The sequence below is a fragment of the Lissotriton vulgaris genome, chromosome 12 (assembly GCF_964263255.1).
Source record: "Lissotriton vulgaris chromosome 12, aLisVul1.2, whole genome shotgun sequence".
Taxonomy (NCBI): Eukaryota; Metazoa; Chordata; class Amphibia; order Caudata; family Salamandridae; genus Lissotriton; species Lissotriton vulgaris.
The window spans coordinates 343,656,635-343,680,972 of NC_141700.1; the positions used below are offsets into that span (position 1 = coordinate 343,656,635).

Genomic DNA, 24,338 nt, shown 5'->3' on the forward strand with positions numbered 1-24,338 from the left:
GCCAGTGTCGCTGTGGGTGCGGGATGGCTGGCAGAAGAAACACGGCCACCACCGGCGAATGGTCTGACAGTGCGGCTGGCAAAATCTCAACCTTGTGTGTGCGCTGTACCAGTGTGGAAGTGCAAAGGAAATAGTCAAGCCTAGCGTAAGATTTATGAGCCCCCGAGTGGTAGGTGTACGCTGTACTACGTGGATGGAGATGTCTCCACAGGTCAGTGAGGCCTAGATCACGGAGATGTGTGTGTCCCGCCCTGGAGAGGGCCCCAACCTGGCCTGTTCTCTGGCAAGAGCGGTCAGCTGCGTTGTGGAAAACCAGGTTATGGTCGCCCCCCAGCACCAGATGTTGTTCGGTATTGGCCGTAGCCGCCGCCAGTGCTGTCTGGAGAAAGGTTTCCTGACCATCGTTGGGTGCGTATACCGAACCCACTAGTACTGTGAGTCCCGCCACCAGGAAGCGATAGACCAAGAGTCGCCCTCTTAAACTCTGCCTCCCGTTGGAGAACCTTGCCCTGAAAGGATTTGGATATCAATATTGCTACTCCTGTCTTTTTCTGGGGAGAAGAGGAGAAAAGCTGCGTAGGGAAGGCGCGTGTTTTGAGGCTGTGTTGGTCTTTGGGTAACAGGTGGGTCTCCTGGAGGAGACAGATATCGGCTGAAGAGTGCTCTAAGAGAGATAGGACAGCTCAGCGTTTTATGGGGTCGTTGAGCCCCCTTACATTAAGGGTAAGTACCTTGAGTTTGAAATGTGTCATTGGTGGGCATGGTAGCTCCGGTGCTCTGAAGAGTGTGCCTCGTCAACGCTCTGAGTGCGGTAGTGGAGTGATACAGAAGGCCAAAGAGAAACAAAAAAAAAAACAGGTGGACAAGGGGTGCCCACCCCTCAACCCCCAAACCGTGAGAATGCATAGTCCCAGTCCTGTCAGTTCACACAGGGCTGTGGTAAAGTTACTTACAAGGGTCATATCCAGTGGCAACCATCATGGCTCCCCGCTCGTCACCCCCCCAATCTATGAGCATGATATATGCTACTGTTCTCCCCCCCCCCCCCCCCCCCACAGGGTGTAGAAATCATTCAGAGGGTGATGTTTCCCTGGCCACTTCTGCGACGGCCGTTGCTCTTTCCTGCGTGATAATGTGGGCCTCGGGCTTCAAGCGCCGCGCCGGGGATCGCCTACGGCCCACTGTTTGCCTGCCTCACCTGGAAGGCCCCTGCGATGATCTCACTGGTGGCACGTCCTCCTCCAGGTCGATTCCAAGTAGAGTACAAGTGTCCTTGTGCGATCGTATCTATTGTAGGGCCCCATTCCACTTAAATATCAGCCGGAACGGATGGCCCCAGGCGTATGGAACCTCTTGCTGCCGTCCGTCGCTACTTTGAATGCTTTCCGTTTTGTAGTGTAATGACCGATAGGTCCTGAAAAAGGGCTACAGGGTGACCCCGAAACTGGAGAGGTTGCGCCCGCCTGGCCTCCCGAAGAATTTGCTCCTTGAGCGGGAAGTCAGGAAGAAAGGCTTGGATGTCCGGCAGCGGAGCGGCCACACGCCTGGGGAGCCCCACTCTATGTGCCCTGTCTATTCGGATGACAAAGTCAGCAGGTTCCCCCAAGAGGTTCCGGAAGAGGTCCTGCAAATAGCCGGTGACATCTAACCCTTCTGTTTTCTGAGGGACCCCCCCGGACCCGTATGTTGTTGCGACGGGACCGGTTTTCCAAATCTTCCGCGTGGGCTTGAAGGTCCAGCTGTTGATCCGTGAGTCTCAGGACTTCCTGCTGGAGCTGTTCGATCTCGCAGCTCCTCGTCTGGTCAGCCTCCTCAATGGCGACCACTCCCTCCCAAAGTCCGACTTGAAGTAATCTCTAAGAGAGTTGAACAAGGTCTCCAGAAAAGACCTAGTGATGGGCGTGTGGTCCCCGGTAGGCGCCGGCGATGTCCTTGCGACTTCAGGGGAGGGCGGCCCTTTGTCAGTCTTATGTTGAGTTTTTGCCAGCATCTCCGGGAGTGTCAGAGTCCCTTTTTTACCCCTGAGGCCCGCCATGTCGTGTTTAGCCGCTGGACCGGTCCCACGTGTTGGCCGTCAGGGATTCCGGGGGTTAGTGTTGAGGCCTGGGGGTTTCAAGCGTACCCGTAGTCTGCTCTATTGCTGGTGGCAGCGCAGCCCAGGGGTCGTGGATCCGCAGCTGCAGTCCCGGAAGCTGTTGATGGGGAGCGAGGCAGTAGGTCGCCGCTTCAGAAATGAACCGCACCCTGCTTCCCACCACCTGATGTCCACTGGTCGGGGGATAACAACTGCTATGGAGGGTCCCGTCGGAGACCCAGCACTCAAGGCTCGCCCCAAGAAGGCCTGAGGCAGATCCAATGGATACGCCCGGGCGGGCTATTGCAGCGTCACAAGTCCGCTCCGACCGCAGTCCCTAGGTGCCCTCCCGCAGCCCCTGGATGTGCAGATAGGGTGTGGTCTCGGAGGTCAGTGATCTCGGTGTCGTCACAGTGAGATGCTTGGTCCCACCACCACTCCACCAGTGCAGCTTGGTCCGTGGCTGCAGCCGGGCCCAGCGCTGGGGCCTCGATTATGCCCCCTGAGCCGTACACCCTCAGCCACCCCGCGCCACTATCCTCACCTCCACCTGCAGGTCACCGCTCCTGACTCTCCTGGGGAAGCCAAGGGTCTCGTGGTGTCCCGGTTCTGGCCCCAGCACGTTGGAAGGCACGCGTCTCAGTTTTCTTGTGGGCCCAGCGCCAGGGCCCACTCGCTGCAGCCACCGGTCAGCTCAGTCGCACGTCTCTGGGGGCGTCGCTCTTGAGGGACTTCCATGTAGGCTGCCCCGGGCCTCACCCCACAGTCACTCTCGATGTGCCAGGCAGATCTGCTGTGCTCTCCTCATAGGCCCCAAGCCGGGGCCTCAAGTACCACGACCCCCGGCCGGCTCCACCTCATGCCGCCAGGAGTGACACAGTGGTGATGGTAAGCACCGAGCCCCGTTCTCGCATCCAGGGCACAAGCTGGCAGGGCAGCGGCGCGGGCCTCCGCAGAGTCTCTCGTTGGCCCAAAGCCGGGGCCTCAAGTTTCGCGACTCCCGGCCGGCTTTACCTCACGCCGTCGGAAGCGCCGCAGAGACAGTTTCGCGTGACCAGCACCACCTCCATCTCCAAGGCTCAGTTCAGCAGGGCAGGGGCGCAGGCTTGGATGGCTGCAGGAGGGCCCAGGCGGCAGTCGGAGGCCGGAGCAGAGCTAGTCACCGCGCCGGGCCGGCCGCCATTTCTTCACTCGCGGACCGGCAGTCTCTCCCAGTCAGCACAGATTCTGAGCCTCGCTGACCCGGCAACAACACTCCGGGGGCGATTACAGAGCGTCTTTACCGGGCGGCCGAGGTATCTGCAGCCCGGGGGGGGGGGGGGGGGGGGGGGGTTTAAATGCACTTTAAGGGGTTCTGGGAGGGATCGGGGCAGGGAACCACTGAAGCCTGCGTCCGTTCAGGTCGCCATCTTGGCCATGCCCCCCGGCCGCAGTACCTTTAGGCATCCAAGAGCCCCTCGACGCCGGCGACCTCAGAGCCGGTGAGTGAATCGGAGTCGCCTCTGGAGAAGGTGATGGAGACACAAAGTCTTTTCTCAGAAGTCGCTGAAGGCCACCTCAACGCCTTGTTCTTCGAAGAACGGCGCTGAGAACTATGCCTCTTCTTCGACTTCTTGTGTTTCTTTGAATTTGAAGTGGGCGTAGTCCAAGACTTGGAACGTTTTCGACCCCTCTTCTCCTTCTTTGGTTTAGCCACGAAGAGCTTTGCCTCACGTTCCTTTAAAGCTTTACGATTCATTTTCCTGCAGCTTGACACCCCTCTACGTCGTGGTTGGAAGACAAGCACCAAAGGCAATCATCGTGGGGATCAGTCAACGACATGTGACCAACACACTCCCTGCAGGGCTTGAATCCAAATTTCTTAGAAGTGGCCATTTCTGAATAATTCGATTAAACAAAGTAATCACGAAGAAAATGGAGAGTCCCTAGAAAAAAATGTAATGCGGCGAAGGCGCAGAAAGAAGGGAACTGACGTCGACTAGGTCTTGTTGTGGCTCCGATGACGTCATACGGAGTCGCGAGCGTTGCCGTTTTATTATGACGTCCTTGTTGATGTGGGAAAGCTAGGAATAGAATTTCCGCGGAATGCTAGGGCAGGGGGTATTCATATGGTGAGAAATCCACAGGGAGATGATGTATCCATCAGAATTGTTTTTTTCACTTTTCCCATAGCCTAGGCAACAGCACCTTACATTCTGTACCTTAATTTCCTTGCTGCTTCTAAACGTAATCAACCACTCACCATTATATTTGGGATGCAGTTTATGTATTTCAGCTAGCTTTGTGATTCTTAAAGCAGATCTATGGTGCAGCAATAAAGCAATTTTTTAGTGAAGGTTGCTTCTTGGACAGCGGGTACTTGATTTGCATGGTGTAATTAAGAGAGTAGGTCATTCTAAAGGTAAAAAACGGGGGAACTATTAAATGCATCCATGGATTAAAGAGATCAGTCACTTTGTGAGTACTGTTACCCTAAGGAAGGGGGTGATTTAGTATGGATGTTGCTAGAGCAACTACGTTCAAAACGTCGAGGAAAAGGGGTACACACAATAATGCTATGGATTAGTAGTTGGACCAGGATTGATATTTTGATTAGTCATTAATGACTTCACAATATAGCCTTATAGCCTGCTGCTGTGGGCTATACCAGGAGTTAAATGCCCTGAGCCAGAGCTATAGAGCCGCAGGCCAGGGACTATAACAAGGCAGAGGGCCTTCAACAAGTTAAACAGTAAAATGTTGGAGCTCCGGACATATACCAGCCATTATAAACCCAGAGCCATTTGATTGTCTTCAATGGAGCTCTCAACATTCCAATGCTCTAATATAGCCTTCTAGCCTGCCTTAGCGGGCTATAACGGCTATTAAAGGCCCGCTCCAGCGTTAAAGGCCCAAGCCGAAGACAAAAGCCTTTAACAAGGGAGCTGGCCTTTAATGGCCGGTATAGCCAGCTATAAGACTAGGGCTATATAGCTAAGGCTAGTAGAACATTCCGCCCCTAGAGGGCACAATGTCCCAATAATAAAATTGTCTTCAAAAGGAGCTCTCAACACTCCAATATTCTAATAGATCATACAAATCTTGGCAGTAGACATGCAAGTGAGTACCGACCTTGATGAGAATGCCGTCCTTGCAGTGATGAATGCCATTGCCGATCAAGCTACAGGTGCTTCCTGGGTATATTTCTATACCTGCGCCCTGCAAAAACAATGTAACAAGACATTGGGCAAATATGAGAAGCAAGTAAGTCACTGCTAGGTTTAACAAGAACTAGACTCAATACTTAAAACATACGGTGGCTTTTATTTCGGGTTATTTTACCAACTTTTTTTGGGGGTGATGTCAGGCTTCTTTTGGATGGTCATATATGATGTCTAGATAAATAATATAGGCAAAACAATTATAGATCTGGTGGCTACCATTTTAGAGCACAACAGGTGACAGACTATGTCAGGCAAAGACTCACTTATGCAAATACTGGTGCCAATACACTTTTTTAGTGATCAAAACAATTAAATGATGACAATAGCACACTGTGGGACCTAGAACTGCTCACAAATGCAAATATTCCTAAACATGTCAGAGGGAACCATCGCAAGATACACAGCTTTAAGTCTGTCACAGATCACTTGGACAGCAAAGGCATCAAATACAGCTGTGGCCACCACCCTAGAATAATCGAGTGGGAGGCTAAAAACACTGTCCTACCATCCTTGAAAGATTCTCAATACATGCTGGGATTGGATTCTGTCAATGGCGACAGTTCGGGTCCAGGGAAAGACAGGGCCATGTCTTCACATCGCAAAAGGTGGAAGAAGGTTCAGAGAAGTCAACACAGAAATCATTTGGATTCTTCAGTCTTTTGAGCAGAAAGCAAGTAGAAAGCCTTACAATACCTTTGCAGAGTCAGTGGTGACCAAGACATAAAGAGAAACTAGGGATCTAAAGTTGTCTGTCTGCCTACTGACATGTTAAATTATGCCAAAATGATCTAGGGTATCTGGCAAAGCCTTGCTTAGATTGGTGGTGTGCAAGACATGGTTGCTGGGCGGCGAGTTATGCTGGTTAGTCAACAGGGCTAGACACCCCTGCACACTTTCATCATTGTTCTGGGCCCACTGTGGGACAGAGAGGAGGTAATGGAATCTTGATCCATAAACAGGGAAGTTAATTTAGAAATAGTCTGGAGATAAGTGAAATGTTGGCTTTAAAGGTTTCTGGTTGTTGGGGAAGGGAAAGAAGTGTGGGAGACACATACCCTGGCAACAAGAACCCCTCTCTCAATCCTTCAGCGTGCCAGCAGCAACTTGATCTTGGGAGACCGTGTATAAGGCAAGGTTTACTCTTCAGAACTACCCATTGTGTTGATTTTCATTTATTATATCAGAGGTTAAACAGCCTCGTCAAATGCCTAAGTGTTGTGCATGAGATGTCCACCCTAATGGCTTTTATTTGCTTCCATCACGAGATGCCTCTTGTACAAAAAGATTAGGCTGAAGAGGAAGAAAGCGATGGGACTTCAGCAATTTCCAGAGAGGAAAAACAACGGGCATTTTTGGCTTCCCAGGGGCTCTGACTTCTTCAACTTTTTGGCATTTCATTAGATGTAGCCAAGCTTATTTGCTGGTAGAAAAGTGCCTATTTGGGGTCCCATATTTCATGCACCAGTTCCTGCAGACTAGTTCTGATCACTGCTTGGTTTTGTGGAGTTACACTTGGCCCATACAAATTGGAGGTGGCAGGAGTGAGGTCAAGAAGACGTTATGGGATGCTTTGAAGGTGTCAGTGAGGGGAAGTGCTATTGAGGCAGCATCTACCTTATTATGAGGGAAGCTCTACTAGTTAAACTGATACAAGAAATAGAAGAAAGTGAAAATCCACACTAAATGTGCCTTTTAGATCAAATTACCAGAGGATTAGAGTGTTGAGAGAAGAGATTGTGCTATTGAAGCAGACAGGGCTAAATATGTATAAGTAAAAGTGAAGCACTAACATGAAGGAAGGAATATATATCAGCAACCCAAACGCTTCCCTGGCACAAGGCTATGTTTCGGCAAGCTTCAGGTATGCCAATCCTTTTATCAGAATTTGTACATAGTTGAGCCAAAGAACCGACGTGCTTGCAACCGATATCCATGCATTGCAGCCTTACCCAAACCCAGACCTGCGGATGCTCAGCTGCTCGAAGCACTGTTTACAACAGAGGATGTACTTAGGGCAATTAAAGGCATATCAAAGGTAGCAGCACTAATGACAGTTCCAAAAAAGCTTTATATGTCACAGACCGTACCTTGCTAGGAGGTGAGGGGAGGGGAGGGGAGGGAGACACTCCCATTGTCACATGGCACTGAAAAAAGTTTTCACATGGTATATTGGGTTTTAATGAAAGAAGCACTAAGCACTTTTGGCTTGAAGACTTGATTCAGGCTAGCTATCAGGGCCGTTAGGCAAGGTTTGGATGGAATAGTCTGCATACTGAATGATTTAATACCGTGGTAACACTTGACAGGGCCTCCCTCTTTCCCCTCTACATTTAGGGTTAGTCACAGGACCCCTCTTGCAAAAGATTAGACACTCCAGCTGTCAGGGAAATTGGTTTACGCCTTCAAGCAGTGTTTGTAGAGCACAGCTAATCAATGTTAAGGGTCTCCAATGTGCTGTGAACCTGGGGGAGGGGGGGGGGGGAGAAAGAGAGGTCAGGGGGGCGGTTCTGTTTAACAGCCAGGTCGTGAGTCCTTTACTGAAGTCCAGCAGTGAGGACGAGGTTCGAAAGTGAAGGGGGGAGGTCGTTCCAGGACTTGACAGTGAGGTAGGGGAAGGAGTAACCTCCACTGTTGCTTTGACGGATGCGGAGAGCAGGTGTCTGGAGGGTTGGTGTAAATTCATGCGGTGGTTATGTATGCTGGTACTTGGTTGTGCAGAGCTTTGTACGAGTGGATCAGCAAATTGAATTGACATCTCTTCTGAATGGCCAGCCACTAAAGCTTCCTGAGGTGGGGGGTGATATGGGTTTGTCTGGGAGGTCGAGGACGAGTCTGGCAGCTGAATTCTGTATTGTATGCAGTATTTTCAGGAGGTGTGTAGTGATTCCTGCGTAGACTGCGTTACTGTAGTCCAGCCGACTGGTGACCAGGACTTGAGTGACTGTACTTCTCGTTTTGATGGTGAGCCATTTGAAGATTTAGAGTGCATGCGAAGGGTGAGGAAGCATACGGATGAGACATCGTTGATATGGTTTTTCATGGTGAGCTTGCTATCCAGGACGCTACCTAGGTTGTGAGCATGTTCAATCAAAGCATGTGAGGGTCGACGTTTGGAGGCCACCAGAAGACGTTTGGAGTCCACCAGGAGACATTCCATGACGAGATGTTGTTCCAGAGGTTCAGAACTTCTGTTTAGTCTGTGTTAAGTTTTAGGCAGTTGTCTTTCATCAAGTTGGCGACGCTGGTCATGCTTCTGTGCAAGATGTCCTTGGTGGTGGAGGGGTCTTTCGATAACGTGAGGATGACCGGAGTGTTGTCTGCGTAGGATAGGATGTTTAGTTTGTGGGTTTTGACAATGTTGGCCAATAGGGTCATGTGGACATTGAAAAGTGTAGGGCTGAGGGAAGAGCCTTGGGGGACACCGCAGATGATGTTTATGGGATCTGAGGTGAACGGAGATTAATGGACTCTGTTCCTCCAGTGAGGAAGGAGGTGATCCACTTGAGGACGTTTCCTCTGATTACAATATGGTGGAGTCTCCTCATGATGGTGTGGTGAGTTGCAGTGTCGAACGCGGCCAAGAGGTCGGGGAGGATCAGGGCAGCTCTTTCTCACCAGTCCAGGAGGGTTCTGATGTTGTCAGTTGCAGCAATCAGGGCGGTTTGGGTACTGTGATTGGCACGGAACCCACATTGGGAGATCTCCAGCAGACTGTTGTTCTCCAGGTGTTCAGTGAGTTGGCGGCTGTGGCCTTTTCAAGGTCCTTGGCTAAAAAGGGGAACAGAGAGATGTGACAGTGGTTCTTGAGGCATCTGGAGTCGGCAGAGGGTTTCTTGAGAAGGGACTTGACTTTTGCGTGTTTCCAATCTTTGGGGAAGATGGCGGTTGAGATTGATGCATTGAAGGTGGTGGTGAGCACATTGCTGATTATATTGCTCCCTAGGTTAAAGATGTAGTGGGGACAGAGTTCAGACTGTGTTCGCGAGTGGATGGAGTTCATGATGGCGGTGGGGTCGAGTGGTGAGTTGGTCCCAGGTAGTGAGTCGGTGGGTAGGGCCAGGACTTGTGGTTGCGAGGCGATTGAGGGGGTCGGTGGCAGTAGTTTGGAGAACCAAGTTTTTGTAGATGGTGGCGATCTTATTTTGGAAGAAATCTGCCAGTGTATGCCAGAGTTCCTGGGAGGGGGTGAGGATGCTTTCGGCGGATGAGGTGGTTGGATAACTCTCTGATGATGTTGAAGAGTTCTTTGCAGTGGTTGGAGCTGGCTTCAATGCAGTCGGCGAGGCTATCCTTTTCGTCTTTTTCTGGAGATGGTGGTATTCGAGGAGGGTTGACTTGAAAGTAGCACGGTCCGTGGGATCACTAGTAGTGCGCCCCCTCACTTCAAGTTGCTTGCAAGTGCATTTAGTGGTTTTCAGTTTTTCAGTGTGCCATCTGGCTTGGTGGAGTGATTTCTTGAGTTTGGGGGACTTGACGGGGGTTACTCTGTTGGTGAATTTTGTGTTCCAGGTGGAGAGGTTGTTGACGGCTTGTTCTAAGTTAGTGGAGGTGTCGGGGTGGGCGGCAGTAAGGGCATCGGTCCACTGGGTCTCAAACACTTTGTTCCAGCTGTGGTGTTGAGTGCTGGGCAGCTTAGTGGTGGAGCCTGGGGATCCGGTGATGGTGAAGTGGACGATGGAGTGGCCTGTCCAGGTGAACTCAGTGGCATGACTATACTTGACTTTGTTGCTGGCCATTAAGATGGGGACACAAGTGCCCTGCTAAGCGTGTGAGATTGGTGACAATTTGGGAGAGGCCGATAAGGTCCATGCTTTCCAGTAGGTTTGGTCCGAACCACAAATGCATCTTTACAACGCATTCCTTTACCACGCAAGTCGTTACCACTTGCCTTATGGAAAGCTTTGTTGGACTGATAATGGACTTTAAGTCAATCACTTTCCCTACCATTGTTCAGACTGGAGTTGGAATAGTAACTTATAATATTCTAAAGTCAAGCACTTTCCCGAAGGCAAGTCATTGTAATGACTTGTGTGGTAACGGAATGCGTTGTAAAGATGCATTTTTAGTTCGGATTGCATTAAGGCAGGCATGGTAAATGCCTGCGTGGTTCCAACATACAACCGTAGGATTGAAGTGTTGGTGTCGTTAAGGTGAAAGTGGAGGTCTCCGAGGAAGATGTAGTGCTTGGAGTCGATGGTGTGATGGGAGATGAATTTCAGGGATGGTGTTGTAGAAGCTAGGGCGAGGTCTTGGACGTCTGTAGGCGAGGGTGTCTCTGATAGTGGTTTTACCATCAGTTTGGAGTTGGACGATAAGGTGTTCGATGAGCGGGGTGCAGTCGTTCATGGTGATGGTGCAGAGAATGGTTTCTTTGTGGCTGATGGGGATATCACCTGTGTGCTTGTTGATTCGGTCTCGGTGGACAATCATAATGCCTTCTAGTGCTGCTGCTATGTCGAGTGCGGAAGCAGGGTTGAGACATGTCTTGATGAGGAAGGTGACATCGGAGGTGAGGGAGGTGATGGTGTCCCAGATCTCTGTGGCATGCTTACAGAGTGATCCTGCATTGAGCAGGAGGCAGTGGACGATATTCAGCACGGACGCAGAGGTGGCCACCATGCGTGCAGGTGCTTCTGTGTTGCAGGGAAAGAGGAAGGTGCAGCAGGAGAATGGTCCTCAACAGTAGTTGTTGCAAGATCCAGGGCTCATAGCTCGGGAGTCTTTACACTTAACACTTTTAAGCCTTGACTCTTTCAAAGTCATGGTTTTCGCTGATGTTTTAATTACACTAATTGAACTCCAGAACAATCCCTGAAAGAGCCGACTAAGAAGTTGGGAGATTTCAGGGTGTGCCATGCTTCCAGGTTAATCTAACCAAATCTGTTGGCCCTGGTCGGAGGTCCACAGCTATTGCAGCAACCATGTTCCTGCATACCTTTTTAATGTTCAAGGACAGGCATCCTAGATTTGGGACTTTAACTGGCCCTCGAATGAGTACCTGTGTACAGCTGAAAATACTTTGATCTCACTACACAAAGTCAAGGGAGGCATCTCGTTGTGGCACACCCACATGCTGTCCTAAGTGAGAAAAACTGCTGCCTTCACAGCTAAGATAGTGCCACTAATCCTAAAAGCATTTCAGGCTCTCCTCTTGCATCTCCTGCTGAGTGTTGTCAACCAATTTCAGAGTATTTACAATTTCTTCATCTGGGAAGGGAGGAAGCTGTTATTGATGTGAAAGCAATGCACCAAGTACCAAAGAGAGAGGTGCTTCGAGGTTCTCCACCTAGTACATTAGTACCAATCACCCAGTTGCACTATTTGTTTAAATTGTGATGGGACATGCAAACAAACTGTGGCAACTAACACATCAAAATGAAGTGTATCTGTCTCGTATGCATAATGCCCTGGGTGCTGAGGATACAAGGGGATGAACCATTAACGTTACATCCACACCTGCACCAAAATAGAAGTTTGGAATTTGATGTTGTATATGAAGGGAGTGGTGACCTATCTTCATGAACCCCACTCTTTGGAAATGCAGAATTTGTCCTCAGTATGAATAGGGAGCTTACTGTAGACCGGGTGCACGGAAGGTGCTTTTGACTGCAGGACCTCTACCACAGAGTGCAATCAAAATGTTTAGAGAGGTCAGAAGGAAGTTTGGAAATACTGAGAGGGAAGGTTTTCATAAAGAAATTCATTTAATTAAGGTACTGGGTTCTGCCCGATGAGGCAACTGATTTAAACAATGTATCATATACTGAATTCTCAGTCTGTAACTGGAGAGTTATTGGTTGGTCATTTTACATCGTATTGGGGATAGTAATGGGCTGTCCGGAAACCATGCTGTTGTGTCTACCAATAGCAGGGCCAGTGTTATTTCACATGACATTAGCTGTAAAGCAGGAATGTCTGGAAATGAGATTCAAACAGCATATTTCAATACTGAAACCCTGACCCAAACGTTTGAGGTCATTGATAAGGTATAAGAAACAGAGCATAGGATTTAGACCGTGTGTTCTGCAAACAGTGGGGATCTGTGCTTTCTTACCTTAACAGGTAAGAGAGGTCTAACTTTCCCCTAACACCTAAGAGTACTGGGCCAGCTAGGTGTGATAAATACTTGGTGGAGGTGTCAGTAAGGAGGGGTGCCCACAGTGAGATACATTATTGAGTAGACTGCTATAGGTTGTAGAGGTCTAGCAATATGGAACAATGTTAAAGGGAGGGGTCCATGTGAGTTAGAAATTCGTGGACAGTAAGGGGTGCGAGGGTTTGATAAGCATGAGCAGGTGGGTAAGCCCACCTAATTTTGCAATATCACCTTGAAAAAAACTCAATTAAGACTCAAACCAAAACACCAGACAATTATTATGCAATTGCTTACTAAAATAAAATAACTGAAAGAATGGCAGAAAGTGCATTAAATCCTGAATCTGCATGTAAAGATTATAATAAGCGGCTCAAAACTCGCTTACAAAAATATGAAATAAATAACTAGTCACCTTCCATAAAATGGTTCCCTCAATGTTCTGGACAAATCAAAAAATATATAATTTCTTTTATTTGTATGAAAAAGAGAAGTCGTCCTTAACACAGAAAACACACATAAAAAACAAAACCTCAAAAAGTTATTGATTACATACTTTAGCACCATATAGGTCACAGTACGTCATGATTAACTCTGCAGAGGTCCGAAGAGTAACTCCGGTAGTCTCACACTGCAACACACAGTTATCTAGAACAGTTTTTCCTTGGTGCACACCTGAAAAACATAGGTTCAAAAGTCATACTGTAAAACATTATTATAAGTAGGCAGCAGAACAAAGTTAAGAAAACGTGTTTTTTTTGTGCATTTACTTTCATTTTTGCGCATCAATTATTTTATTGAATTGAGAAATAACAGCAAGTACAGTGACATGCAAGTCCAGCTCATACCCATATAGGAATACAAATGTTGATTGTGATACATGCATCAATAGCAAACACTACTTATATATAATATTTAAAAGAGGCAGAAAAAAAGATAGAGAGGGATGAGAGAATAAGCTACACAAGGAAGAAAGTAAAGAGGAAGGGAAGGGTAGAAGGACAGAGAAAAGGGAAGAAAACCAGAAACTACAAAGTAGGGAAGAGAGGGGAGGGAATGATGGTAATGAGGAAGAAGCAAGAATCTAAGCGAAAAATGGGGGAAGGAGGGGGAAATCTTGCAAAAAAGGGGGGCCATAGAAGAAGAAATATCTGCTTTGTCCATTAAATTGTAAATTACCCTTTCATAGGAGTGAGTGACAGCTGTGCAGGGATTTTTACGGGATTTCAGATACTAAGGGCGCTCTGCCTCAATTTCTACGTTAAAGAGTGTTGTGTAAGTAGGTGAGTGGGTAGTGCGTAAAGAGCAGACGGAAAATGCCCTTAACCGTCCAAAAGAAAGTCAGATGACTTTAACCACTTGTAAACAGCAATGCTCTCGCAACTACAGCTAGGTAACAATAGAAGTAGTCATGTGTAACAAACAGGTAGAAAAACAGAAACAGATTCTTGGGTATTTTCTCTTTTTCAAGATGATGGTTTAATGTGTCCACACTCGAAGAACAGTCCACAGTCTGCCGACACGTGTTTCGTCGTGCTTTGGTGAGTCAACACGACTCTTCAGGGCTGATAATATAAAAAACGCGTGTATAGGTTTCATCCTTAAGTATTACATACTTTTTAATAATGCATTGGTGACAGAGGTGATTCACACGTGCATTTCTGAAGTGCTGTTGATCTTCTACGTTGTGATTGTGATGGGTGACGATACTTCCATGTCTAAGCACACTCACCCCAAGAGTTTCACAGTTGCCATCGGTTGATTGCTAATTGGTAATAGGACACGAGGTCGTGACCCTAACCAAGTTTTCTCATGTGTGGCATGCACACGGCGATCCTACAGGAAAAGATCTGAAAGTGAGGAGCATGCAATTCGATTGTGAAGATCAAATAGTGTGTTGGTTTGTGAAATTATGGTGTTGTATTCCAATTTAGGCGTGTGTGCTAAAGGAGGAGTCTATAGTGCTTACGATATTTAGGGTGAAGTAAAACGAATTGTCTCAGAACGAGCAAAAAAGGTTCATACCTTGTGGCTCAACCTTGTTATGGTGGGTTGAGATCAGTTTTGTTCTCGTTGGAATGTTCTATTTAAAAAATAGAGAGGGGGTAGGGGCAGGGAAACATAAGAACGGGGAAATGTCATAGATGTCAGTGTGGTAAAAAGGAGATAAAAAGAGAATGACCTTACCAATATGCGGATGTATTCACTATTCAAGAGAATTATTGTTGTTGGTTCATTTTAAATTATTTAGGAGCGAAGGTATATTCCTGTCTCAGTATTTCGCCCACCAAGTGATGTGGGATTTCAAGAGTTCACGCTCTATGTACAGAGAAAAACAAACAATTTATCGTGTGTTAACGGTCTTAAGGTCGGGTTACGGTATAACTCTTTTTAATACCAACGGTCTGTCAAAATTAAAAAGGAACATGATTGTACCTTAATACGTGTACGTATTGAGCCGTACCGGGAGGGGATCCAACTACTTGGTGCTGTAAAACGGGTGCATTTCACGTCCGCAAGATTCTGTGTCAAGACAGTAAATGGTTGTACACAGATTGATTACCAAAAGGAGACAAAGTAACTGCCGGTTTGGTCGATGCTAAGTCTGATTTAGCGTGATCGTGTAGTACGATCCCTTAATATATGATGGTGCAAAGCCATCACAAAGTGGATTTAAAGACTTACCAGGAGTGTGGTATCCCTCCTCTGCTGATTCCCGGTCGCCGTGTTTCGAAAGACAGACACGTGACCGGAAGGAGGAGACCCATTTAACAGGAACCCCTTTGAAAACACTAGAATGTCACCCTGTATTAAATGGTAGCCATGTTTGAGAAGAAAATTTGTTTGGTGATGTATACTTCCTGGGGTACTGTGCCGCTCATAAATGAGTAGCCGTTCTTTGACATTTAGTTGTTTATGTCTAAATTATGTAAACGGTAGGAGCGGTAGACAGATCACGTCTCGACTTCAAATATTGCGAGTTGACATCGTGATGTCCATGATTGCTAAATCGATCGTTTTATATTACGTTCTTAATATATTTTATGAACACTAACCAATCGGGCTTCCGAGCACGCCACTCCACAGAATCAGCCCTCCTTTTTTCGACTGAGGCACTGAGGAGGCACGTAGATGCGGGACATGTGGCAGCACTAGTGCTTCTGGACCTCAGTGCAGCCTTCGACACTGTAGCACATCACACGCTGCTGCAGTGTCTGAAGAAAGGAGGGGTGACAGGCAGGGCCTGGTTATGGCTGGAATCTTTTCTCACCAACCGCAGCTTCTCGGTAGAGCAAGGAGGAGCACGCTCCGACACCTTTGACCTCGGTCAAGGAGTGCCGCAGGGCTCAAGTCTCAGTCCAACCCTTTTCAATTTATATGTCACCCCAGTGGCTTCTACTGCGGAACGATATGGGGTAGAAGTAGTGACATACGCAGACGACACACAGTTGGTGGTCGCTCTGACCCAACCGGCTGAACAAGCTGCCGCTAATTTCTCAGCATGCCTCCAGGACATGGCGGGATGGATGGCGAAGAATTGCCTCCGTCTTAACGGTGACAAGACTGAGGTGCTGATTGTTGGAAAACCCCCCTCAGTCTGGTCATCTGCCTGGTGGCCACAGACTCTGGGGCCCCTTCCTACCCCTAGTGATCAGGTCAAGAATCTGGGAGTATGGGTGGACTCGAAATTGGACTACGACTACCATACCAGACGGGTAGCCGGTACGTGCTTTTCGATTTTACGGAAACTCCGCAAAACCATCGACCTGCTCCCTGAATCATCTAGGAAGACCCTTGTCCACGCCCTGGTCACATCAAGACTGGACTACGGCAACGCCCTATATCTGGGGGCCAATGCCTCTAGCCGGCGGCGACTGCAGACAATCCAGAATGCTGCCGCCCGCCTGGTCCTCCGGCTGCCCAGAAGAGCCCCCTCAAAAAAATCCCTACAAACTCTTCACTGGCTTCCGATCAATGAAAGAATTAATTTCAAAGTCCTTTGTATCGGTCATAGGATCGTACATGGCAAGAGCCCGGCCTTCCTTCGGAACCTTCTCTGCCCCTATACGCCCACTCGACAACTCCGCTCGTTAGGAGCAGGCCTCCTCGCTGTCCCCAGACACAAGAAAGCCAGAATGGGAGGAAGATCCTTTCGCACTTTGGCAGCACGTAAATGGAACTCTCTCCCCCTGAGCTTAAGAGTGGAAACATCAGAGCTCATCTTCCGTAGAAAGCTCAAAACATTCCTCTTTCCCAAAGATTAGCCCGTCTTGTTTGACTGACGGAGTCGATGGCTCTTCTGACAGCGCGGGGACACACTGAAAGTGTAACCATGCGCTCTACAAATTCAGAAATAAATAAATAAATAAATAAAAAAAAAGGGATTCCCTGTGTAATTTTATAATTTATATATGTCGAGTTCAGAGCGGTAGAAATAGAGAAAGTGTGTCGCATTGGTGAGCCAGTGGGCCGTTGTGACTATCATTGAGAGGAAGGTGGTTAATTTTGGGTGAGAGTGCCCCATCGACCAGCCCATTTGTGACTTCGATTCTCATGAAGTTGTAGACATGACATCTGGTCATGATTATGTCAATACTGTAATAACATACTAGATACAAATAAAGCTTATAAGCATGAAGTTATATACATATTGTTTTAAACATGTGTGTGTAACAGTGTACAGTACATATGCATAGTTGGTGTTGACAGAATAATAGAACCAAATGATGGAAATGCTAAAACATACAGATCGTATATGGCTCTTGATTTAGATTCAAAATCTAAATTTTGCTTGGAGGATCCCACAGGGTGACTATTAATCTCCCAAGAAAAATTGTAGTTCTGGGTCGTAGTTGAGCCTGTGTTCCACGCATTGTAAACGCATGATCCACGTGGCTTCCCTACGCCTGAGTGTGAGTTCTCGGTTACCCCCTCTGATATTGAGGGGAATCACATCTATCTGTAATAGAGGGTTTTTCAGGTAACCATTCTTTAAGAACAGGATCTCCTATTAGGAGTTTCCAATGTTTGTTAAAACTCTTTCTAGTGGTGTAATTTAGTGCGTTAAATTCTGTTATCAGTCTGATTTTTTGACTGGAGGATACCCTTACCCTTTCATAGGATGCGATCTTGTACATCTCATGTGACGACAATTGCAGAGAGTGGCAATGTTGCAAAATTTTGGCAGCTGTAAGGGCAATGACGAGCAATCGTCGAGCATGTAGGGTCAATTCAGGAATGCTTGGAGCATCATAGAAGAGAATTAGAGGGTCTGGAATTGGCGAGGGCAAATCTATAGATTCCCAGGCCGTGGACCCTACTACCATCCAGAAGGGGTGTATGGTGGGACAGTCCAGCAAAATATGGGCAATATCACAGGTTGCATGATCACACAGCCAGCATGCAGAATGAAGGAACAACCCTGCAGCCTGGAGCCGCGCCGGGGTCCAGTGCCAGCCCCGACGGATCTTAAAAAGGCAGAGTATCATCCGTGACTCATGGACTTCTCGATCTAGGGCCTCCAAAAGTTCTGTCCATTCCTCCTCATATTCCACCTGTGGACGTGCCTACCAGGTGAAGCGAGGCTAGCCAATTGTGGCTGAGAGTAAAGATGACCAATCAAGAGGTTATATAATCTGGACATCATGCCTTTAAACTGACCCAAAGTGTTAGGTAAGATAGCCCCGGGGAAGAGTCTGGGGTTGGAGACCAAATTTGTTCAGAAGACAATAACAAAATTCTATATATCAAAACACAAAGTGGGCCGGAGGAAATTTGGAGACCAGCAGGAGTTACCGCCCAAAATACTTAAATAAACCACAAAATTAACACCTGGTTCTAATAAAGAGAGGGAGCAAAATGGGTGTACCTAGAGTATGTGGAGTTTTCACTTTTAAGGACGAATTCCCTCACACACCAGAGGTGTAAAGTTTCTTGATAGGGAACCTCCTCATTCCGTTGATGCCTAGTCACTATGACCACTTGATTAGAGGGAGGAGCTCAGGGATGTTTTCAGAGGTATAATACATTCCTTACTAATTAGCACGTAGTAGTGAGGGAACAGCAGGACGTGAACGGGAAAGGTGAGAACTAAAACTGGCTCCAAAGTATGTGATACAATTTAATTATGCAATCGCACATTTTGGGTCCAGACGGTGGAACCTCTCCTCTTCCCTTGAAGGATGCAGAGGCAGAAAAAAGGTGGGCAAAGAGATTGTCTGCCCGATATGGAAGGGCGTGACAACCTTTGGCAAGAAAGAAGGACGTGTCCTCAGAACCACCTTGCCGGATGAACAGAAAGGAAAGAAGGTTTGGAAGAAAGAGCCTGACAGAGGTGATAGCTACCAGGAAAGCCGTCTTGAGAGTAAGAAGACGTAAGGGACAGTTTTGAAGTGGCTCAAAGGGAGCGCACATCAGAAAAGTCAAGACAAGATTCTAGTCCCACTGAGGCATTATCAAGGGCAATTGTGGAAACGTATGCATAATGCCTTTAAGGAAACAGTTAACAATCTGGGGCGTAAAAAGAGAAGGCTGATCTGGAAGCCGAAGAAAGGCAGAGATGGCTGAAAGATAACCTTTGATAGTGCCCAGAGCAGAGGCCTGCTGGGCCAAGGAGAGAAGGTACAGAAGAACCTCAGAAAGAGGGGCAGAAAGGGGATCCACAGTCTTTGCTGTACACCATGCCACAAATCTGTTCCACCTGCAGGCGTATACCGTTTTGGAGGAGGGATGCCTGGCTGCCAGAATGACATCACAGACTTCGGAAGGAAGATCGAAAGGGGTCAACTGTCGCCGCTCAATCTCCACGGATAGAGGTGGAGGCTGGACAGGTTCGGGTGGAGGACCGTCCCCTGCTGCTGCGACAGGAGATCCTCCCGAAGAGGCAGATGGATCGGGGATCAACGCTCACATTGAGTAGCTCGGGATACCATACTCTTCGAGCCCAGTCCAGGGCCACAAGAATGACTTGGGCCCGGCCGCGCCTGATCTTCAGCACTCGGGGCAGAAGTGGTATAGGTGGAAAGGCGTACAATAGACTGCAACTCCACTCGCGACGAAAAGCGTCTCAGAGCAAGTGCCGCCTTGGAAATGCCAATGCGCAAAACTGCCAACATTGCGCGTTCCCTTTGGTAGCGAATAGATCTAACCAAGGCTCTCCCCACTGCAGAAAGAGACCTTGCGCCACGTACGAGTTCCGACGCCATTCGTGATCCATCAAGCACCGGAGGCTGAGTTTGTCCGCCCTGGCGTTCAGAGAACCTACCAGGTGTTGAACCACCAAGGTAATACCTTGACGTTCCAGCCATGTCCAGAGCGCAGAGCCTCCTGACAAAGGGTCCAGGACCCCACGCTGCCCTGCTTGTTGCAATACCACATGGCGGTGGTGTTGTCCGTGAACACCAGCACCACACTTCCCCAGACAGAGGGAAGGAATGCCTTCAGCGCAAGTTGGATCGCCCGCAGCTCCAGAAGGTTGATATGGAGCCGGGACTCTGCCGGAGACCAGAGGCCCTGATCTCCGCCTTCCCCATGTTGCCTCCCCATCCCAGGAGGGACGCATCCGTTACCACTGTGTGCTCCGGTTGGGGAAGGGACAGGGATCTGCCACTGACCCAATCGCTGTCCGTGAGCCACCACTGCAACTGTCGTGCAGCGCCCTCCGAGATCTGGACGTGATCGGACAGGTTGCCCTGATGCTGTGCCCACTGGAACTTCAGGTCCTACTGCAGAGCCAACATATGCCACCTGGCATTCGTCACCAGCAGGATGCAGGAGGCCATCAGGCCCAGCAGCCGGAGGGTCATCCTGACCGAAACCTGGGACAGAGGCTGAGGCTGAAAGATCAGAATCATAGCCTGAATATCCCGGACTGGCTGCTCCGGAGGATAAACCCGAAACCGCATTGAATCCAGAACTGCTACAATGAAGGGGAGCTTCTGAGAGGTACTCAGGTGCGACTTTGGCACATTGATGGAGAACCCCAGCAAATGCAGGTGATCGGCCGTAGTCTGGAGTTGGACGACGACTGCCTGTGGCAAATCCGCCTTCAACAGCCAGTCGTCGAGGTAGGGGAAGACTGACACCCCGGACCTGCGCAGATGAAGGAGACCACAGCCATCACTTTTGTGAACACCCGAGGGGCACTGCTAAGGCTGAAGGGGAGCATAGCAAACTGAAAATGCTTGTGGCCGACCATGAACCACAGGTAACATCGGTGGGCCAGCAGGACGGGGATATGAAAATATGCCTCCTGTAAGTTCAACGCCACCATCCAGTCTCCATTCCGGAGGAAGAGATCGACGTCCCAGAGGTCCCAGATGGGGCGCAAACCCCCCTTATCCTTCTTGGGGACCAGAAAGAAGTGGGAATAACAACCACCCCCCACTTCCTGATCGGGAACGCACTCGATGGCCCCCTTGGACAGGAGGGACGTGACCTCCTGACGTAGAAGAGCCAAATGATTCCCCGACAGGCGGTGAAACTGAGGCGGCATGGCTGGAGGAGCGGACACCGAGGGGAGCGAGGAACCTTGGCAGGTTATCTGCAGCACCCACTGGTCCAATATAACGCCGGGGCAGTGGTGGAGGTGGTGGCGGACCCTGCCACCCACTGGCGTGGGGTGCTCGCTGAAGTTCGGATTAGGAAGGTTTGGAGGCAGAAGCAGCGGGGTTGGGGGTGGACTGACCCATGCGCTGGTTCCCAGACCGCCCTTGCAGAATCCACGTCCGCGGCGAGTCTGGTCCTGCACAGGCTTGTTGTTAGAGGAGAGTGCCTGGGTGCCTCTGCCCTGGCCACGAAAGGAACGAAACCCATGAGTGGCAGGGTTCTTAGTGGAATGGCCCAAGGACTTGGCCGTGGCCCGTGAGTCTTTTAAGCGCTACAGGGCATTGTTGGCCTTATTGCCACAGAGGAGGGAGCCATCAAAGGGCATGTCCATGAGCGAGCTCTGGACATTGGGCGAGAACCCAGTAGAACGTAACCAGGCATGGCGCCGCAACGCTATAGTCGTGGAGGTCGCCCTGCCCAAGGAATCAGCTGTGCGCAGCCCACACCTGATGGCAAACTTTGCTGAATCCTTGCCCTCCGCAATCGCGTGGGAAAGGACAGCCTGAAACCTCCACAGAGCACTGAGGCAGGACCTCCGCCACAGAATCCCACACCGCGTGGGAGTAACGGCCCAACAAGCAGGCGGTATTCACCAATCATAACCCCAAGTTGGCCAAGGAGAACAACCGCTTGCCATATTGGTCAAGCTTCTTAGAGTCCTTATCCGGCAGACTGCGATGTTGAGGCCTAAATAACCAGGGTCTCAGGCGTGGGGTGAGTGGTCAGAATGCAGGGTCACCGGGCGATGGCGCCTAGCGACGTTCTTATCCACTGGTGCCCCAGAGGCCGCCACAAGCAAGTGCCCAAAAGGACTTCGGTAAGGGACTCATTGAAGGGGAGCAGGGGCTCCGATGACCTAGATGCCTTCTGGAGCATCTCCGTAAGGAGGTTGGTCTTGAGGGCCACCATAGGGAGGTCAAGGTGGAGAGCCTCTGCAGCTAGACGAAGCACCACAGTGTAGGAAGTACCCTCCATAGTAGGCGGGGGTGATGCAAACCCCGGGTCAGAGGATACATCAAGCTCACTCGCATCGTGGAGATCATCCACCCAATTTTGCTCGGAGTCACACGGCAGCGCAAGGGGGTCCTCAGAACTGTCCCAATCCTCATATGGCTCCAGGGTAGAAGGAACTGGCCGAAGCGGCAGGGCAGGAGAGGGGGCAAGCGGCGCCAGGAGAGGCGCCGGCCGAGGCAGAACCGGAGCCGCCCCCCAATGCGGATTCCAGGTCGGAACGAAATGGTCCAAGAACAGGGGCAGGGGCGGAATAAACGGCACCCAGTGCGGCGCCGGTGACGCAGCCAGGGGTGGCGCTGGGGCGGAGTCTATGGCAGAGCCGGAATCGGCGGAGCCGAGGACACTGGATCCAAAGGCACAGAGGCTGGCGCCAGAGGCAGTGCCGCCAGCCAGGATCTGGACACGGGAAAGCAGGGCCCGAAGGCACGTCGGCTGGAGCCTGAGGCCCAAACAGGCAGTCCATGGCAGCAAGAAACTCTTGCAAATGTTCGGGAGTCGCTGAAAGACCCGGGTAAAGCGGGTAGGCCGCGGGACTCCCAAGCTCCAGGAGCCGCCGGGGCGGAACTCCTGTCCCCAGCATCCGCCTCCGGGGAGCGACAAAGGGAAGTTGGAGAGTGAACACGCTTCTTCGACTTCTTATGGCGTTGCTTACCAGATTCCGAAGGTGAAGACTTTGAGTCCGAGGAGCGACCACTCCGGTCCCACGAGGGGCCCTCTAGACCCGGAGCGGCGGTGAGAGGAGTGTCGGACTTCCAGCAACTTCCAGCGCCACTCCCATAGAGCCTTCGGCAGTCCCAACAGTCATGGTCATTCTCCAGGCAGTAGAGGCAGACGTCATGGGGGTCCGCCACCGACATATTACAGTGGCACGACCCACAAGACTTAAAACCGGGCATCCCTACGTGCACCAGGGGACAAGAAGAGACAAACGTCTCAAAAAAGCGGTCAAAAAGTGACCGAGGTACGTGCTCAATCCGGTTCTGAGCTTTCGGCGCGGAAAAAAAAAAAGAACTGACGTCAGTGTGGATGGGTGGCGCGCCTAAGTACTCTCCGTGACGTCACCTCGGCGCCTACGAGGCCAGTGACGGATGCGGAGCTGCAGGACGCCACCTTCTGGCACGTAGAGGTACTGCTAAGCAGAAAAACTTTCTGGAGCCAGTCGGACGCCAGGGGAAAATTCTAAGGTAAGGAATCTATCACTAATGTGTCTCTTTCAGATCCCCATTGTTGAGTTTGTGACAAGCCAAATTCATCCCGTAGCATCTCAAAGAACTTTAGTTCACCACCATATCAAATGCATAAGTCAGAATCCCAGCTATGCGACAAGGGCCCCACTCAAACATGGTCCCTCCTTTGTGAATGCCTGAATTGTTCCAGATAGATGCTTTGTCATGGAGATGTGCATCCATCGAAAAAAAGCACCCAGGCAGCATACTTGGCTTTCAGCATGGGATTGGGAAAGTCTACGGCAGAGGGGCCAGGAAGATAGAGCCTGCAATCCCAATGATGCCTCCTGAAGTCTGCATTCGATCATAACCCACAACGGAGGGTCTTAGACACGGGTGTGAATGCATGCCAAATGTAGGGCTAAACCGTAATGTTCCAGAGAGGGCAGGCCTAATCCCCATGCTGATCTATGGGCCGTAAGATTCCGAATTGCCAGACAAAGTCTTGCAAAGCCCCAGATGAAGGCCTTAATGGCCTTATCTATCTGACGGAAGGTCGAGAGGGTTATTAATTGGGGAAGTATGCCTAAATCATACATCGTGGGGAAGGGAAACCATTTTCAACACTTGAGTCTGTCCGTAGAGATTTAGCTGGGACCACTTTGTGAAATGCTGTCGCATTTGTTCCATTAATGGGTCCAGTTTATCCACCCCTATGTGTTCCAGGCCCATATTTAATTGAATGCCTAGATACGCAAGGCGGTAATTTTTCCACTGGAATAGGTAATTGGCTATGGGGTGCAGGGGGTGATCTGCGATGATGGCAAGGCCTCGCTCTTTTCTCAGTTAACTTTGTAGACAGATAATGCCACAAAGGCATCAATAGTCTCCAACATAGAGGGGATGGAGGAGAGTAAGGCCAATAAGGTAAGTAAAATGTCATCTGCATATAGATATAATGTCAAGAGACATCTGAGCATTGAAATACCAAATATCTGAACCAAACGGCACATGGATGTTGCTAAAGGTTCCATTGCAAGGAGAAATAACAGGGGGAGAGTGGGCAACCTTGACGGGTACCACTATGGACTTGGAAGGGATCAAAAAAAGAAAGACCCAACTGACGTGTGCCAAGGGGGAATCACAGAGCCATCTCACTCTGGAGATGAAGTCCTCATCAG

The 24,338-nt window shown here is 49.5% G+C and overlaps 1 protein-coding gene across 1 annotated transcript in view; it reads right to left on the bottom strand.

The window, feature by feature from the left end:
• Positions 1–24,338, bottom strand: part of SHCBP1 (SHC binding and spindle associated 1) — a 286,230-nt gene that overhangs the window by 45,556 nt on the left and 216,336 nt on the right. The window contains exons 10-11 of the mRNA XM_086945110.1: positions 12,927–13,045; positions 5,186–5,272 (exon numbers count right to left, since the gene is read on the bottom strand). Of these exons, the coding sequence (XP_086801236.1) occupies positions 5,186–5,272; positions 12,927–13,045 (206 nt within the window). The remainder of the gene's footprint in view (positions 1–5,185; positions 5,273–12,926; positions 13,046–24,338) is intronic.